Source organism: Anguilla anguilla, chromosome 16, assembly GCF_013347855.1.
Source record: "Anguilla anguilla isolate fAngAng1 chromosome 16, fAngAng1.pri, whole genome shotgun sequence".
In the NCBI taxonomy this organism is placed as follows: domain Eukaryota; kingdom Metazoa; phylum Chordata; class Actinopteri; order Anguilliformes; family Anguillidae; genus Anguilla; species Anguilla anguilla.
In genome coordinates, this window is record NC_049216.1 from 27,193,118 (window position 1) to 27,212,199 (window position 19,082).

At 42.9% G+C, this 19,082-nt stretch overlaps 1 protein-coding gene across 3 annotated transcripts; it reads left to right on the top strand.

Moving 5' to 3' along the window:
• The first annotated feature begins 3,865 nt into the window (after positions 1 to 3,865).
• Positions 3,866 to 18,297, top strand: crispld2 (cysteine-rich secretory protein LCCL domain containing 2). Of its 3 annotated transcripts, XR_004762821.1 has the most exons (16): positions 3,866 to 4,043; positions 5,879 to 6,212; positions 6,951 to 7,069; positions 7,962 to 8,094; positions 11,039 to 11,154; positions 11,572 to 11,672; positions 11,814 to 11,999; positions 12,243 to 12,303; positions 12,392 to 12,458; positions 12,897 to 13,027; positions 13,163 to 13,206; positions 13,290 to 13,362; positions 13,828 to 13,903; positions 15,298 to 15,428; positions 16,474 to 17,526; positions 17,562 to 18,297. XR_004762821.1 is itself a non-coding variant. In XM_035396266.1 (15 exons), exons 2-15 carry the CDS (start codon positions 5,961 to 5,963, stop codon positions 16,523 to 16,525), a joined length of 1,542 nt encoding a protein of 513 aa, XP_035252157.1. In that variant the 5' UTR covers positions 3,866 to 4,043; positions 5,879 to 5,960; the 3' UTR covers positions 16,526 to 18,297. The 3 variants fall into 3 exon arrangements, 2 of the variants coding, with proteins under 2 accessions (XP_035252157.1, XP_035252158.1); XM_035396266.1 differs by having other exon boundaries at positions 16,474 to 18,297; XM_035396267.1 differs by having other exon boundaries at positions 3,925 to 4,043; positions 5,866 to 6,212; positions 16,474 to 18,297.
• Positions 18,298 to 19,082: the final 785 nt, after the last annotated feature.

Genomic DNA, 19,082 nt, shown 5'->3' on the forward strand with positions numbered 1-19,082 from the left:
TAACAATTGAAACCCAAAGGCAATAGCTGTTGAAAGTCACCGTTTCTTTAGGAAACTTGAGCTGTTGGGCCTTGATATGTCTGTTTTGCATAGGCTTCCCCTCTTCTCCACCATTTTTTTCTTTACTTTTTTCCACTTTATTCCCAAGGGTATTATCCATTGCATTCAAATTTGAATTATAGAGACATAAAGTTAAGATTTTAAGAATTTTAGGGGCCCGTTGAGAGGAATACTAACCCATGAACTGTAACTGCAGCGTTCTCTTTTGATAATTTCCATGCACCTTGTCATCTCCCTTGGGTCTCTATCTCATGCATTCAGTCTGCTACTCCAAGCCTCCCCCTTGCCCTTTGGCCTTCCCAGGCCGTTGTCCTCTACCCTGAGCCCCTCCTACTTTCGGCCTCTGCCTCAGGCCTCGCCCCCTGCTGACTCCCCCGTCCGTCCCAAGTGCTCCTGTGAGGTGCTCCACAAAACAGCCCATGGTTGCTAACGACAACAAACAGACCTGGCTGACCCAGACTGTTGAGGATCCCCTCGGTCCTTCTCCAAATAAACTGTGGTTACGGGGGAGGCCTGTCTTACTTAATGGTGCTGTTGTGGGGTACGGGGGTATCCCGGGGAATTGGGAGGTGTGAGGCCTCTCTTGGGCGGAAGTATCTGGACGGGGGCTCTGCTCGGCTCTGGTTACTGTCGCCGTCTGCTGCCCCGGGCATAGGAGATGTAGAGGATCTCATTCGGTGCTTAACTGATTCCCTCATCAAAGTCAAACTCTTCAAAGTGGAACATGGGGCATGTTTGTTCTGTAAGAACATTGTTCCTTCTCAGAAGAAGGTGCACCGTATGGTCCCGGAATGTCCCTTTTAAAATGTTTCCCTTTCTGGCCACTCTGCCGCAGAGTTGATCTTAATGGGCACCTTCGGGATGCTGTGCATCCTGTATTAGAACAAGAACTTGAGCATTGCTTCCCGAGCAGCTGAATGTTTGCTGTCTGTTTGTACGTGATGGGCATTAGACCGAGGAGACCATGATGTCTGCACTGCAAATTCAGTCTAAGCATTCTTTTGTCTCTAGAGGTTCCGTAAACTGCTCTTTGAAAGAACAGGTAAAGATATGCTTGTTTCTGATCAAACGAGTTTGTTCAATTAAAATAGTTCCTGATGCAGAAATGGCAAATTCCTGCACAGAACAAAAATGCTTAAAATGTTTTTTTTTTTTTGTTTTTTTTTAAATCTTTCAAGACATTCCAGCTTTTACTCCATGCTGCTGTGTTGCTATGCAGAGTGTCACAATAAATACAATTCTGTTAATTATATCTGAGTTTATCCAACTTGATACAGCTGAGCTAAGACTAAACACCGCAGTCATGGACCAGAATCCATGAGTCATTTGCACAATACGGGCCCTGTCTCTACCCTGGGTTTGCATTTTTGTTGGGGGATCCCTGGACAGAGAAAGTGTGAGTGTGAGCTGCTGTTTTATTTAGAGCTCCTTTGCCGATATCATTGAGCTCTGCAGTTGTATAATGTGGCCTTTCTACAGCCTCCCCACAGCTGAAAGGTCAGTTTGAACATTTTCACATTTGTCATAAATCGAAACTTTCAAAAACTCCTCTGACTGCTTACCAGCTCTGCTATGGTTGGCCTCATCCAAGCCCTGCTGTTACTTTCAGCGAATAAAAAAACTATCTGTGGGGGGAACCTCACTATCTGACCTAGCAACCTCTTGGCTTACACTTTTTCACCACATAGCACATAAATTCTGTTCCAGCTGGAACAGTGAAGCATGGAAGCTTCCACCAACTCGTTAGGGGGAGAGAGAAAGAATATGGCCTCGCAGAGCAGTGTTTTTTTGGGACAGGGTTTTAGTAACATGTGAGATGTAGGAAAGCCAATGCTGAGGAAAGTGGGAGGGGGAAAGATTCCCCAGTTCAAGCGGTGTATCTTTTCATGATCATAGATCTGTCTGGAAGCCTGCAACTTTCCGAGCAGTACTTGCGCAGGGATACAAGTGCTCTCCCCTCTATTTGTCACAGTCTGCGCCTTATGAATAGTCTGAAATGCATCGTGCTGTTCTGTAAATCAATGGAGAAGATGAAAGCTCCTCTTGTTTTGTACAGCTAAGTGCTGACTACCTCTGTTATTTAAGCCAAGAAGTAATGACTGAAAAATGACACCAATGATAGTTGATCTTGATGGGCAAGGAAATGTGGATTTCATATTCTAAATATGAATCTGCTCATCTCACCTAAGTAACCAGTGTCTGTCCCTGCTGACTCCCTGCTGAAAGTTTGTAAAAAGGACTGATCTGGGGCAGAAGAATCATTCTCAATCTACTAAGACTTTTTTGATTGCATGGTGTTGTTTAACCCCTGTAGGGTTTCCCCATCAGACATTTTGCATAACATTTTTTTTTTTTTTTTATCATAGCCTAATTCATTGTGAATATTTATTACACAGACAGGTTTTTAGGGACTCTCCTAGTGAACCATTTTCTTTTCTTATGGTACTCAAAACTGTTGTATATTACAAAATCACCAAGGACATTGTGACATTTGTTGCTTGACTTTTTTTCTTCGCAATTTCCTTCTGTTAAGGAATGATGATTCTAGCGGCTAACTGTACAGTTATGCTTGCGCCACTTCTTGCTATAGCTTGCTTTTCTCTACTGTTATAGACATGCAGTCACCTTTGCCATTGTCCAGTAATGCTGGAAATGTGTGTCCTATCTCTGCTCATATTTAACTTTTCCCTTTATGTTCATCCAGTCCCATTGTTCCATGCAACTAAGTGCAACCCACTGTAAAATGCAAATTCCAAAACAAGTGCAATATGGGACAAATTAATTGTCCTCTAAAGGAATAGAGTTGCTTCAGGACTTAAATGACAGCTTTAAAATCCACAGCCTGAAAATCACTAAGAGTGGTTTTGTGTGTCATTGTGACAAACAGGCTCTCTTGTACACTCTCCAGTGCCGAAGGTCATAACTTTTTGAGTGTTTGGATGTAAGAGGTTCTCAGAAATCATTAAGAAGTCCTTCAATTGACATAGAGCTAAATGAAGGCCAGCTGACGTTCACCAGCTCGCAATAAACAAACATCCCTCATTGTTGCCTGCGCAATTATATTGAAGAGAACCTGGAGGAAAAGCTAGTCCTGTAGGTGTCCCCCCACCTGTCTGTCCGTGTGTCTGTCCCAGTTTGACTACAAAGAAAAAGTGTGAGTTCACATGTCTGAGTTTGTGTATGTGCCTGCAAAATTAATCTGAGGCTTCACTGATTACCATTATCTGGAGGGGGGGGGAGGGACTGAAATGCGAACATTGATTTTATGATTCATATTGAATAAAATAGACTCCTTGGAAATGGGGTGGTTGTTCATTGGACATCTTGGATGTACTGAACCAAACAAGACAGTCCAAAAGAGCATGCCGTCCCTCTTGTTTGATTAATTGCTGCTCTCAAATCACTTGTTCCTTTAAGAATTGGATAATAATAATAATAATAATAATAATAATAATAATAATAATATGGTAATAATAAATGAGGAGAAGTCCACTAGTCTTTGACATTCGTGCCATCCATAATTTGCACACAAAATTTGGTGGTTAGTATTCAATACTAAACTTGGAATTAATTCATTACGGTTGGTAAAGAAAATAATCGCGGAGCGTCTTGACAGTTATAGCCATTGTTTCGATGCCCGCCGTTTTTACCTCAAATTCCTATGTCAGGGTATGGGGGTTTGCCAAGAACATATCCTTCTTCGCCAAGGGGGGCGGCTGTCGAGGAGTTAAGGGGACGAGTTAAGATTTTTTATCGTCTCCTTTAGCTGGTCTCGTCGCTATAAAAGGCACTGGTCAGACGCTTTTGAGTCAATCAGAAGTCATAAACTTGTCCTACTGCCGCAAACCCAGAGATTGGGTAACTCCGCTGTTTAACCCATACAACGCCGAAAAAGGGGAACCCAATACCTACCGACGCAGAGACAGGAACGGGACTTGGGGCAAATCTCTGTAAGAACACGGAGAACAGGATTCCCCACTTTGGTAAGATGTTTTTTTTTAAATAACGTATTTCGTCGTAGGTTGCTTTGTAGCTGATTCAGTGAATGAATTAAAGAAATTACATTTTTGAATGAATGGTAAATATATATATATACATATATTTCGTTTGGTTACATGAGGTTGGGATAATCATATTGGCATTGAAGCTATTGAAATTAAAGTTCTGAAATTTTCAGACTTTGAGCTGGCGATTAATTCGCTTCTCTGAGAAATTGTACCTTCTGTACTGGGACACGTTTTCCATCTTTTTATAACTGTTTAAATAACTTTTGAAAAATATAAGATTATATAAAATAATTGAATAAATTGAGTCTCTTAGAGATTATAAATGTATGTGAATCAATTCAAAATGAAATAGCTACAGATATTTTTTTTGAAATGTCTGTTTTATAAGCAGAAGGAATTTCTGTGAGTTGAAAGCATATTTATCTTTCTGTGAGCATCTCTTTTTACCCAGCAGAAGGCTGGCTGAAGATTGTTTGGAGGACAAAGACAGCAAAACTCATGCACAGGCTCATGCACTTCTGTTTCATCAGTCTTGCAAAGAAATATTCGATATTTTGACTTTTGAGGCTTTTAATTGCAGTGTTAGGAAATACTGTTTGTACCTCATACTTGCTGTATGTGTTAGTGTTTGGTGCTCTCTCTCTCTTTCTCTCTCTCTCTCTCTCTCACGCACACACACACACACTCTCTCTCTCTTTCTCTCTTTCTTTCTTTCTCTCTCATTTTACTTTGGATCAGTCAAGGGAGACTTAAAAATCAGGTCAAATAGAAGACCACATTACAGTCTGAATCAATCAAGCTATTTTATTTGTGCTCTGGAGCATGAACCCACTTGATTGCCTTCCTTCCAGACAAATTATGAATCACCATGGTGTCATTAAGGAAAATGAATGGGTCTTAAGAGTAGCCCTATGATGCTTACAGGTAGATCATTTCCCTTTTGAAATTTGATAAAACCAGCAGCCAGTGACTCACTTGTATTGTTTTATTCATCCATTTGAAGTAGGTGGATTGCCACAGGTCTACAATCATTTATTGTCATCCCAAGATATTATGAAAGTATCTACAATAGTCAAGTTAAAAAGACAAGTATTATCTAATTATCTAATGTCCTGGCTGATTGTAGCAAGTGATTCACTGTTGAATGTTACAACAGACTGGGCACTTGCAACATTCACATCTTGCAGGTAGGTGAAGAAATCCTGTGGTAATATTGACAGCACCCCACCACAGAGCATGGTGTAATATGCAAACTGCTGTATTTTACTACAAGTTCTTGCCCAGCAGGAGCATACTTCAGAGTGAGGAGTGGAGAACTTCAGTCATTGGCTGCCTCTGAATCAGCACACTTGCCTACTATTGAGCATACAAGTTGTATACAACCTGCATACTCAATAGTAAGAAAGGGTGCTGATTTGGACATGGCCATTGTTTTTGTGGTAGATGTGAGACTTTTCTCAAGTGTGGTTCTCAGAGACTGCTCCCTCTAGTGGCCATGTGTTTTAAAACTTCTTAATATTATAACAGGAGTCCAGGTAAATTGTTTACAGATTTGTTCGGTATAATTCATGCGGAAGGAAAAAAATGTATTTTGTAAAAAGTATTAATGCTCCTCATTTAGCATTTATTAAGAAGGGCCACGAAAGACACGCTGCCGGTGATGTTTGCTGTCCGGTGTTTTCTGGCACTGGGCTGCGTGTGTGCTTCTGCTCTCCGAGCCGCCTGGCCTGGTGCGTGCGCTCTCCTCTGAAACCTGCTCTGTGGGCTGCGGGCCTTTGCCGACTGTGTTTTCCTTCGGTCCGTGTACACAGAGCCGATCGGCACGAGGCGCACAGGCGGCCCACTGTAGTCTGCGGAGGAGAGGAACACAGACGTCCAGTGACAGAGCGGGAGATGAACGCTGCCATGCCCTGGCTCGCTGCCCTCACCCTGCTGGTCCTCGCCGCCCGCCCCGGGGCCGGCTTTCTCCTGCCCGACTCCTCCGAGCTGCGGCGGCTGCTGAGCCGGTACCTGGACGGGGCGGACCAGAACCGCACCGGCAGGGCCCGGCGAGCCATCCAGTGGTCCGACCGCGAGGAGATCGTCCAGCTGCATAACAAACTGAGGGGCGAGGTGCAGCCCAGTGCCTCCAACATGGAACACATGGTGAGAGAGGCAATGGGGGGAGGGGAGGAATTAAAATTAGAATTAATTCTCATCCATCTCTGCAGCATGAGCACAGGGTGACTTAGTTCTCTATAGCACCCTAATCTGCTATGGGTCAGAGAGTAGTGTTAAAGGGAGTCTTACTGCGGGAATGAGACAGACAGTAGAAGAGTTGGAGAGCAGTGTGTTGAGCGGAGAGAGTGAAGGACAGAGCTGGGCAGTGCAGTCAGCGGAAGACTGGAACTGGGTGATGGAAAGCCCTCAAAGCCAGGCTCCAGCAAACACAGATGGCCAGCGCTTCAGGAAGGAGGAAGGAGAAGTGGGGAGAACACCGAGACCGTGGAAATTTACTGAGGGGAGGAAAGACACTGCAGCCCCAGACTCCTGTCCTGGACCGAGCGTCTGTGTGAATGTGACAGAGCCTAGTCATAGCCCCACTTCTCCTACACTGTCTTTTTTTTTGCCAAGATTAAAAGGTTAGCAGATGAATAAGTGATTTGATCTGCTGATTGCTACTTGTTTGCAGTGGAGCAAAGCCAGACTCCAGCCGTCTTTACTGTCTTGGCTGCCAGAAATGTTTTGCTTCTTTTGAGTCTCTCTCTGCAGGTTTCTGCACGGGGCAGGCAGTGGACACGGGTGCTGAACCAGCCGGAGCACGCGGCCCACAGAGGCCACGTTTCGCAGATCGCCGCTGCAGTGGGAGAGTGTGTGTGACAGGTGTGTGTCTCCTGTCCTCAGGTGTGGGATGAAGATCTGGAGGCTTCGGCCATGACCTGGGCGCAGGAGTGCAAGTGGGAGCACGGGCCCTCGGACCTGCTCATGTCTATTGGACAGAACCTGGCAGTGCACTGGGGCAAGTGAGTGTAGGGTCACTGCTGCAAAATCTGCAATAAGCACACATGCATCCCATACCCACATTGATTCCATTCACGTGTGCATGCACTAAGCATACATGCACCCCATACCCACATTGCTCACACTCACACTTACATGTGCATGCACTAAGCATCCATGCACCCCATACCCACATTGCTCACACTCATACTCACATGTGCATACACATGCTCCATACCCACATTAATCACACTCATATGCGCATGCACTATGGATGCATATACCCCACGCATACTCACACTGACATGTGCATGCACTAAGCATGCATATACCCCATGCCCACATTGCTCACACTCCCATACGCACATTGCACACAAACACTCACACAAAAGATCAACAGCCTGAAAGGCTTGTGGATAACTGTAGCCAAAGCAGGCTTAATAGTTCAGCTTTACCTCACACACAATGTGTACTATACAGTCAGTGTGTGTACTGGAAGAAGATGAGACAGTGCTTTTGGCAGCAAGTGTTTGTACTGCAGGTGGTATTCCAGGAATCTGCAGCCTTTCCAAGAGTTCATTTCTCTTCCAGTCCCAGCGGCAAGTGCTACACTGGTCATTTTGTTTGATAAATTTAGCACTTTGTGATACCTTAAAAAGAAATGTTTTATATTAAGGTGCACAAGAAATACAGTATGTCAGGCTGGTGTGCACTGTTTACCTTTGCATGTTGGCTGGAGTCAAAAAACAAACTCCAACATCTGCCCGCTGGAGCAGAGTCCGATTAATTAGCAGAAAGCGCTTAACCTGCTCCGAGAACAACCCGGCGTCTGTCTGGTCCTCCAGACTTTTCCGCCGTGCCCCCGTCTGTGTGAGCGGACAAGAGGCTCACACTGACGCCGAGCGCTCCCCGCAGGTACCGCTCCCCGGCCTACCACATCCAGGCCTGGTACGACGAGGCCAAGGACTACACCTACCCGTACCCCGAGGAGTGCAGCCCCTGGTGTCCCGACCGCTGCACCGGGCCCATGTGCACGCACTACACCCAGGTGAGAATCCACATCAAACAGAGGGGCGAAGGGGCAAGGTTCTGAGCATGAAACCTCCACTGCGATCTACAGTACAGTGGGAATTTAAATTTAACACTGGGGTTTGGGAGCAGGTGTGAATCATAATGCCATTATACGCTGAATTGTATGGATGTGGCAGTTTAGTACAATTTTACTATTACAGAAGATATGTTAACCACAGAAGGTTTTTTTTTTTTTTTTGGGAAAGTATAAATACGTGTAAAAATATGGAAATATATAAAAAAAATATGGAAAATATTATTCCTGAAGACAGCCATGGTTCTCCTCAGTACCCTTGCTGTAACTGAGCACAGATGAATCAAATAGACACATAGTACACATGGTGCTAGCATGGATAGACAACACGTGTCATGATTTATGATTCATTGGGACTATCTGACAAACCTTTGGAGAAGAGCTTCTCTTGGTTATTTCTGAGCCATTGCCTGTCAGATATGCTGTTGGTCCCATCAATCATTTGACTATTCCAAAATTGGTTCTCTTCCCATCTCTGCAAGAATTCAGCTGCTTTGGGCATCTATTCATGTTGTTCATCTCCAGTCTGTAGTATTTAATATGAAGGACAAGTATTTTAAGGCCTTGTTAAAAAAACAATTACTTTTTTTTATGCTGTGAATCCATCAGACCCACAAACCTGGGGTACCTTGACAATCAATTTCTGGGTCATTGTTGTTTATTTACAAAAATAAACCTCCTTTATCAAAAATGATAATTACTATTATAAAATTATTCATAGATACCAATCTTGTTCTTTCTAACAAAGAAAGCAATTTATTCTCATTGCATACCTAAACTGGTTCCAAAGCAATCTCGAATGATAAGAAATCCAACCTCATCCTCTTTACTGATTAAAAAAAGTTTTGTCAAGCAGACAAGGTTTGGAGAAGGAAGAATGCACTGTATACTGAAGGTTGCATTTCTACTGAATTCCCATGAAATTAGATGCTGACAGTTATCTGTGCAAGAGATGCAAGATTTATCTGCGTGTGAGATGGAAGAATGAAAAGTTCAGGGTTGTGATTCATCTGAATTTCTATTTAATGGGGATATTTTAACCAGAACATGTCGAGATTTACCTTTTATGTTATTTCCCCCCAAAAAGTATTCCCTATTATACGTTAGCATTTTGTATTGAAATTGGGCACGTTTTTCCAAATTCCCGAGCTTGACTTCCCATGGAAAGTTAAGGTTTCCAGGAAAGAATCAGAAATTTTCCAAACCTTTGCAACCCTAAACATTTCACACCTCTCTGTCCTGTTCACTCGTGGGACCAGGTCATCACGTGGAAACTCATTTCGTGTATTTCTGTCTGGCGTGGGTTTCTGATGGCTGAAAGCAGGGAATAGGGCCAAAGCCTCGTGCGATCTCCCCATCGCCGCCTTTCATCTCCTCAACCCCTCTCGGGTTTGCCTTTAGGCCAGCAAGCTTCTCGGTGTCAAACACTTCCTAGCGGCTTTTCGGGATCAAATTGAGCTGGGAGAGCGGTCATTAATGGCAGCTCTCATCCGCTGCAGGTTCGCTGAGTCACCTTCAGAGTGAGCAGAGCCAGGTGCCTCATTCTAGGGAATGTCCTGTAAGCGGAGACTTACTTTGGTCCTCATTTGGAATATACTTCACAGTTTATGGAATACTAGCTGGGGTTTGGATTATCTATGTAAATGTCTTATTGTGCTGCACTGCCAGCTAATCCCAAAATGGATGACGTTACACCAAATGCAGCACTTTGATAAATATATTCTATATATACAACCAATATAATACATATAATTGAAACTGTACAATGTAAATGACTGAATATATTCCTTAAATAGAAATTTAAGAATGACGGGCATCAAATTGCATTACATCCAGTCAGACAGGTGACTAACATGACATGCATGCCCATCATACTATTTCAATCAGCATATTGGGCCAGATTGTACTGTGTAAGACATTTCATTAAACGCCACTTGGTTCTCATGCATGTTTTTGAGGGCTGTATTATAAATTAATTATGGTGATATGATATTTATCTCGGCCCTTGCGGTGTTTGTCCTGCCCAGCATAGCAGGGAGGCTTGTGCTGGTTCTGGCCAAAGGTTAGCTTCCGCACTGGTCCCCAGTGACCTCATCAATCAGTCTCCACCGTTAGGCCACAGACACTGCTTCCTGTTGCAGGAGAGGGCTGCTCTGCAGGGACGGAGGGCTGGAAAGAGTGAGAGATGGCGAGAGAAAGGTTCCAGCGAGCTGTTTGGCCTCGTGCTTGCTCTGCATGCATGTGGGGCGCTAACACCTTTATTACTTTTATCCACCAGATGTCTGATAAGTCATCATCACTGAGGTTCAATTCAATTTGATTTTATTTTACTTGTATAGCGAGACACTGTGACAGTACCACTTGACAGTGGTAATACAAAAGAATATTGGGGAAAAAAACTGGCCTGGACCCCCAAAAAGTGAGCAACTGAGGAAGTAAAAAACTCCCCAGTGGGGAGGGAAACACTCAAACGGTGGAGAGAAGAAACTCCCCAATGGGAAGAAATCTTGGGAAGAATCTGGATATAAAGGGGATCCCATCATCCAGTGGCTGGCCCAGTGTAATAGCTAAAATAGAATATTATGATAGAAAGAATATTTAAGATAAATAGATATTGACACTCTTCCAGAATTAGACCTAGATGGTGATTTGTTTGGACAGAAATGGCTACGGTGAAAAGCTCCTGTGTTTTGATTTGAGTTATAACTGTAAAATGATATATTTCTGCTCACCACCGACAGAGCTTCCCACTGTGATCTCAGTTCAGTAATCCACAATGAATCACTGAATGGAGTGCAGCACACTGAATGGAGATCAGTTTTGATGGGAAAGCGAGGTTGGGAGGAGCTTTATAATGAAGCAGACATTTTTATCTGCCTGATTTCAGCTGGTGTGGGCCACCACTACTAGAGTGGGGTGTGCGGTGCACGTGTGTCCCAAGATGGATGTCTGGGGTGATGTTTGGGAGAACCCGGCCTACTTGGTCTGCAACTATTCCCCGAAGTAAGACGTCTCTCCTCCTCTTCCTCTCCTCCTTGCCTTCCATCCTCCTTCAGCTGCTCTCCTCTGCTCTCTAGTGCACAATTCCATACTCATGTGTCACCTTTTGTGTTTCCAGCTGTGCGTTAGACTTATAATTTGAAGTGTCAGTTTATGAAGTAATTTTGCGCTGACATAATGAGGTCACAGCAACCAGCAGAAAGCAAGACTGAGAAATTATGAAGAAAGGGAAATAAAATCATGGCTATTCTCTCCCAGTCATTTATAATTATTTTCTTAACATCACGGCAATGGAGAAAACTTTCATCTGTAGAATTTTTTAGCAGCCTGATATAGTGCGTAGAGAATATAAATGTACTCACTTGTTGGGCGATGTACTCAGTCAGGCTGAACTGTGCTGATCAATGTGTCCCTCATCAGGGGGAACTGGATTGGAGAGGCCCCCTACCAACATGGTCGTCCTTGTTCCCAGTGTCCACCTAGTTACGGAGGTGGCTGCAGGGAAAACCTCTGCTTCAATGGTGAGCCCTTCACTGTGGATTTGTAATTTCTGTTGTGCTATAATGAGGCTGCGATTCACATTATCAGACATTGATAAACTGACGAAGTGAATGAAAATGACCTGAAACCCCCCCCCCCCCCCCCCCACACACCCTTCACAGAAAGCCCCGTGGCACCGCGCCGCCCTGAGACTGAAGATATGAACGAGGTGGAGATGGCTCAGGTTCCAGTGCAGCCCCACACCACCACCACAAAACCGTCCCCCAAACCAAAGGCCAAGCCTAGAGCTAGGCAGCCCTCGGGGCCCAAAGCCAGCACACCCCAGCCTGCTGACAGCGCCTTCCTTGGTGAGTGGAGATGGAAGGCAGGGAGTATCCCTGTTTTAGTAAAACTAAGGATATCAAACTAAAGCCTGACTTGAGATTTGTTAGAACCTTTGTGTTTCTGACATAAAGTGAAGAAGACGCAGGGTTTGCATTATCAAGTTATGTAATTTTGTAATTTTAATGTAATTCGTAATAATATGTAATAATAATAATAATAATAATAATAATAATAATAATAATAATAATATTTTTATTTTTTAACAGCTCAGAATGTTAAGTGTCAAACCAGAATGCGTGACAGGTGCAAAGGAGCAACATGCAACAGGTCAGTCAGCCTGGTCTTAGCGCTCTGATAGCTCCCACTGCTCTGGGTTGTACTGCCCACTCAATAACAACCTTCTTCCTCCCCACAGATATAACTGCCCCGCTAACTGTCTGAACCAGAAGGGCAGAGTGTGGGGGACTGCCTTTTATGATGTGGTAAGTCTGTTACTTCAAGCACCAGGGCATCATAAGATGGCAGAGCATGCATTTAGTAACAATGTCATGATACAGCGTTCAGGTTACATGCTGAGTGTAAACGTTGCTTCACAAATGTGGTGCACAGCCACAGTATTGCCCAAAGAAAGATGGTTTCAGTTGTGCAACTATTGCTACACTGTTCGAGCGAACACCTGCAAACTGACCACCGCAGCTGCAGAGGAAGTTCAGTCCTCTGGTGCAAAGACTGTGCATGCTTGATTGGCAGAAGATGTTGCAGGGGGACAGGATTTAATTGCGATTGGACGTTCTAAATTTGGGAATGAAGTGAAACGAGGCGATGTGTTGTTTTTGATTTGACTTGATGTGGAAGGAAGGGAGGAATGCACAACATCTGTTCATTTGTTTCCGTGGAAACCTGCTTTTTCAATGTTTCAGCAATCAAGCATCTGCCGTGCTGCAATCCACTATGGGGTAATCGATAACAATGGCGGTCTGGTAGACATCACAAGGAAAGAAAGGCTCCCATTCTTCATCAAAGCAACGAAAAATGGGATTGAATCCTTAAGGTACTTTTTTGCCCTTAAATGTCTAGGGACTTTTTTTATGGCTGTCACGTAGCTCAAAATTTTAGATGAGTTAAATAGGAAATATAAACTGCCATATTATACCGAATGCTTAAGCATCCTTTTTTCTCTTCACAGTAAATTCAAGCCTGGAAATGCATTTATCGTGGCAAAAATGGAAGGTTTGAAAATCTCTTAAAACACGTTGTCTTTCAGTTTGAATACTTTTTCTGAATTCTATGTAACACAGGCCTTTTCTCAACAGAACGGACTGTGGACTGCTATGCCACTGTGGCTGAAATTTGCCCCTTTGAGAAGCCAAGTGTCAACTGCCCAAGGTGCCTTATTTTGCATCATGTATGTTGACGTACTGAGTGAAGGAAGTTGGAAAACAAGAGATTTACTTTTCAGTTTTAAAACCTCAAATTAAAGGATTAAGGCTGTGGGCCAATGCTGAAAACCATAATTAAACTAAATATGCTTCTTCTAATCCTTTGTTCCTGGGAAGTTAGACACTGATGGGGCAGATAAGGACAATGAACAGCACTATGTTCTCCAAAAAGATGTGTTCATGTCCAACACACTTTTCTTGTTTCTACTTTTGTGTTACTTTCAACACATTTTGCGTCAATGTCTGCTTTAAAAAGTAGCACATAAATAGCATATAATATAATAACTTTATATTAACACATCCTTTTTGAGAGTGAAAATTTTATGCTCTCAGGCCAGTGAGCCTTCAGTGCAAAAGAAGAAACTAATGACCTCACAGTCCGTGTGACCATATTCTCTGTGTTTGTCCTCAGAGTGCTCTGTCCTGACGACTGCAAGAATCAGCCGTCTGACTGGGCTCCTGTTGTGGGAAACGTCTTCTACTCAGACGTGAGTATCGATCTGCCTCAGATCTGTGGGATGATTCATAGCAGAGAATGGCTCACTGCCACCGAGGTCATGGTGGTATAAAATGATCACACAAAAGCGACTGAGCGAGACTGCGAACACGGATTGGCTGAAGTATACGAGGGCTTGTGGTATTGGCAGAGACTCCCTGCTGACCCGTGTGTCAGGAGTGGCCGGACTGAGTCATGCATAACTGGGGCAGTACGGATGTGCTTGTGCTCCTGGCTAGAGGCTCTGTTGGCTCAGGGGAGCGCAGGGGAGGGGGGGAGGGTGGGAGAGGGTGACCGGGGTGCTTGGGTGGGGGGAATGTGTGTTGGGGGGGGGGGGGATGGGGGGATGGGCTGCCTCTCTCGCCAGACAACAGCGCTGAGCTGTGTGTCGTGTGGCGGCTGCTTCAGTCAACACGGCTCCCTGCCTTATCCGGGCTCACTGTCCACCTTTTACTCAAAATGGCCAGGGCTTGGATTAGTAAACTGATCCTGGACCAGGTTTTTGGGGCCTAGAACACATATCCTGAGATGAAAGGAGGAGAAAAGTGGTTGTGAAGCAGGCTTTGTTTCCGTCAGAAGAGCTGCACCGTGAAGCGCGGCGATCTCGTCTTCCTGGCCACACATCAGAGCGCTTACACACAGGCTTGGATACATCAGAATTTCACCTATTTTTTGAGAGTTCAGGCCGGGACAGACTCCAGGGTTCGCATACAGCGCTCGCTTCCCTCTGGTCGAAAGAATGCAAAACAACGTACGGCAGAGATGGATACACCAGGTGCAGCTGGGGGTACGGCAGACACTGTAAGCCTGGTGGGGGTTAAGGCAGTTGGCTGCGTTCCAGCAGGGCTGAAGGATTTTTGGTAAGGCGTTTAGACCAGAGGCCCGTGCACTCCAGGGGAGGATGGTGGGGAGATGAGGGGGATATCAGGATAGTGGAACAGCAGGTGTCTGTTGGATGTCTTGCTGGTGCACACACAACCCCTGGGCTTGAACAGCTGTGTTTAGAGAGACCCTGATTTTAGTTTTTTTTTTAAATCCTAGCCCAGCGTGCTGTGTCCTAAAGTTTCTGGGCATTTATACTTTCTAGTCTCGTATAATGATTCACACTCTAATCTTTCTATGACAGCAGGGATTTCCTTTATTATTAATATTATTATTATTAGTATATTAATGATGTGTGTGTGTGTATCTATGGTTATGCAGATGAATGAATGTGTGTGTGTGTGTGTGTGTCTTTGTTTATGTGTATGAATGAATGTGTGTGTGTGTTTGTGTGTGTGCGACATGTTTATGTATATGAATGAATGTGTGTGTTTGTGTGTGTGTGTGTGTGTGTGTGTGTGTGCAGTGGAGCTGATGATTCTCTCCTGTTCTCCCTTCCATCAGAGCTCCAGTATCTGCCGGGCAGCCATCCATGCCGGGGTGATCAAAGCCAGCGGGGGCTATGTGGATGTCCTGGCCCTGGATAAAAAGAAGGGCTATGTGGGCACACTGAAGAATGGAATCCAGTCAGAGAGGTACCCTTTCCCCATCCCTCCTCTTTTACCCTGGCCTTACGCACGGGCAGAATTACATGTGTTGAAATCTACTTTACTTTTAATCATATTAATTCCTTAATACGGAATGCCGCTTTGTTTCTGAAGCCACGCAGGGATTTGCAGATAATTCTCTGGCAAGATAAGTCAATGGCAGTGAACCGCCTTCTCAAAACTGAGGTTCGCTGAGGCAAACTTAAGCATATTGCTTTTTTTGATGATCCAGCTTTGAGAAAACAGGGTTAGCCACCCATGTAGGCAAAACCTTATTAACAAGGACATTATTGCCCCCTCTCCAGTTTCAAGTGGGTTTGAAAATGTAATGTGTGATGGTATGTAATTAGGGTATATCTGGTGCCAGTAGGGTTGCTGCTCTGAAACATTTCTGGATGTGGCAAAGTATCACGAGTATTTAAAAAATGAATAATAACAGGCGAGGCAGCCAAGCACAATATTCAGTAGTGGTGTATAGAATGGAGTACAGCTTAAATAACTATGAGGTAGTAACTACTCATGAATTAGAGGTATGTGTGTTATGGCTCAGTCATTTGCTTTGTTAACTGCTTCAACAAAATCTGTTTTATAACTTAGTTTTCCCTTTTGTAATGAATAAAAATACTTTCAGCACTGAAACCAATAATATTCACAAGTATTTGAAGTAACATTTCTTTGTGCTTTGGTGTGTCATCAAATGCAATATATATATTTGTATATTTTTACTGAATACCAGCAAGCAAAAAAAAAAAACAAGGCAAGGAAAAACTAAACTGTACCTGTTTGTTACAGGAGGGTCCGTTCTTATCCGACAAGGACCAGTGTGGGTGCAGATTTTTGTTTTTGCCCAGACTAAGACTAAGATTCTTCTTCTTGATTGAAGACCACGATTAGTTAAAAAGTTAAATCAGGTGTTGTAGTGCTGGGCTAAAACAAAAAAAATCTGCACACACTGGCCTTTAAGATTGGACATCGCTGGTTAATAAGATAAGAAGGACCGGCCACATAATTATCCTCTCTTGTCTTTTTGTAGTAAGAGCAGTCCAGAGGGAGGCTCCTTCCGTGTCTTTGCTGTGAGGGAGTAAGGCGTTTTTTTCACCAGCCGACCCGGGGACGTGGGAGAACTGCCCAAAAAACAGGAATTCCCCAAATGATGGTGCCACGGCAACCGCTCAGATCCATCTCACCCGCTCTCAGTCAAGGGTCACGTTGTTTTCCTTCAGCACACGGCACATACCTACCCATTATGAGCCAATGAAAAGGTTATTATTGACATGGTTTGCCCAATCAGGAGAGGGTGTGCTTGACGAGAAAAGCCCAAAGACATTCAAAGCTGAACATCACAGTTATCTCATCCACTAATCATCAATAGATCAATAGCGAGTAGTCTACGATGCAGGAGGAAATGGTAGTTTTGCTTCTTGTGTATAACCTACAGTTGTTGCTATTTGTGTTCATGAGTAAGAATTTAAAATTCTATATATTATCAATGACGTATTTAACAGCAGTGCTGATTATATCCGTCTTGAAATGTAGGCTAAAATTAAATGCTTCTTATTTTATGTCTTTAATACACAGGAACGTACTGTATATTGATCACACTTGTGCTTAATCATTTTGTACATATTCAATTTGCTACTTTTTCAATGGCTGATGCCAATGCCCTTTTAATATTCTATGTGTTTTTGAAGCTGTTTTCTGCTTCAGTTTTGATTTAAGCTTCTCTTACTTTTTATTTAATGGCAGACAGATCATGGTCTTTAAACGGCAGTGTGTGCAAGAGAGATCTAATTGGGTTTATTCTGTTGTGTTCAATAGCAGACAAACTAATACAGAAATTTACCAGGCAGAGTAGAGGTGGAATTCCTCTACTGTGACTAAATGTAGCTAGTACACAGGTATGCTGGTGTGTATTCAAGTATCAATATTCTGCAGACTTTGGGTGCAAAAACTTTTCTGCTCTGGAAAATTAGAGGATTGTTGTTCATTTATGAGCTTAATCATTATTTTACATAATGTTGGTATCATCCAAATTAACGTAAGTCCACACTATTAATGTTCATTATGTATCAGAATTAGCCTGCATGTAGATAACATTCTCTTAATTTAAGCCCATTACAGTACATCCCCCACAAAGGGACCTTCGTTTAATTTACTATACAAATTATCATGAACTATATTGTTTTCTGATACTCATACCTCACATTCTGGACAAATCTCTGAATGTATGTCATACTCAATCCAGCATAAAGAGCTAAGGGCTTTTTATTTGCAACTTCAGTTACAGTTCATGCTTTTGAAAACAATGAGGGAAATAAAAACAGTGCCCAATGTGGATCAATTTAAATCACTCGCACACAGCAAATAAATCCAATGGTACTTATCCAATAGGCATAATGCTGAGCAAGTTATATGCAGGAGGCCAAGGTCAGTGAATTCTGAAAATCTGAATTTTCTGTATTTATTTGCCTTAGCCCTTTTTGCCAGAAACAAGAGTTGAAATTGGGGGAAAAAAAATCATTTATATTACATTATCTTTCATTCCTCTAGGCTAGAATTGTGGTAGAGACTAGTTAACTTTCCCCTTCTGCTCCTTTAATGACTACCTCAGTCCTTTTTGCTGTGTCCAGTTTAAACTGCTTGGGGAATCTGGGAGAAAACTTCATTCACTCTTTTGTACAGCTGCTGAAATCTGCATTGTGTAAATACTCTAAAGGTCTTTTTTATTATATAAGTCTTTTCTTAAGGTATCTGTTGTAAATGTGTCTGTTGTGAAAGTGCCTTATAATGTGTGATGTGTTGTTTTTATACAGATGGCTAAGCTTTTATTTTATTTTTTATTAAGTTTGCACAGTTTGAAAATAAATTTAAGGGAAATATATCTTGTTTTTTGTTTTTTGTTATAGAAGCAGATTGGATAGTCTGCCCTCCATGGGTATTTTCACTGAATTCATGCCAGGGAAACAGGGAGGGTTACATTTAGAGGGGACGTCACTGTACAAAACGTACTGTGCCAAGGAGTCAAATCCCCAGCTGAAAGGGTGGACATGTACATATGTTTACTGTAATAATATACATTATTATTATTATTATTATTATTATTATGCATGTACATTTTATACCCATAAATGGTAATTTATTGCTGTTTCTCAGAAATATGTCAATATTGTTTTCATAAATATGCTCACCCATTCAGTTTTCATTCAGCAGAACTGTTGCTAAAATACAAAAACGATGCACTGACTAAAGTCATTCATACTGCATAGGTCAGATGATCCCAAATGCACACTTGTGCTGTGACTCCTCCCAAACTCTGAGACTGAATCAGCTGCACCTTTGTCCTCTTAGTGATTGACATTCACATCCAAACTGAGTAGGCCCAATCTAAATCAGCTGTTGTAGGCCAATTGAGGCGATCACATGACATAAGACTGGACTTCAGAGAACACAAGAGGTAAAAGATCTGAGCATTTATACTGATTAAAAATATACAACAGTTTTATTATGTTAGAAATGGAGATCCTTTTTGCTTACATTCACGGCAGATTATTATTAGATGACCTTCAAAGAAATGTTTAAAGTTACATCTGGCTGGTTTGACCCAAACTAATCATATAAACATGAGATTAAACAGGATTCCAT

What these genes read in the sequence shown, in the direction of transcription:
- crispld2 (XM_035396266.1), top strand. Translation starts at nt 5,961, where the DNA reads ATGAACGCTGCCATGCCCTGGCTCGCTGCCCTCACCCTGCTGGTCCTC. An exon ending in TATCGTGGCAAAAATGGAAG is followed by an intron (nt 13,207 to 13,289) that starts GTTTGAAAATCT and finishes TTTTCTCAACAG; the next exon opens with AACGGACTGTGGACTGCTAT. An exon ending in AATGGAATCCAGTCAGAGAG is followed by an intron (nt 15,429 to 16,473) that starts GTACCCTTTCCC and finishes GTCTTTTTGTAG; the next exon opens with TAAGAGCAGTCCAGAGGGAG.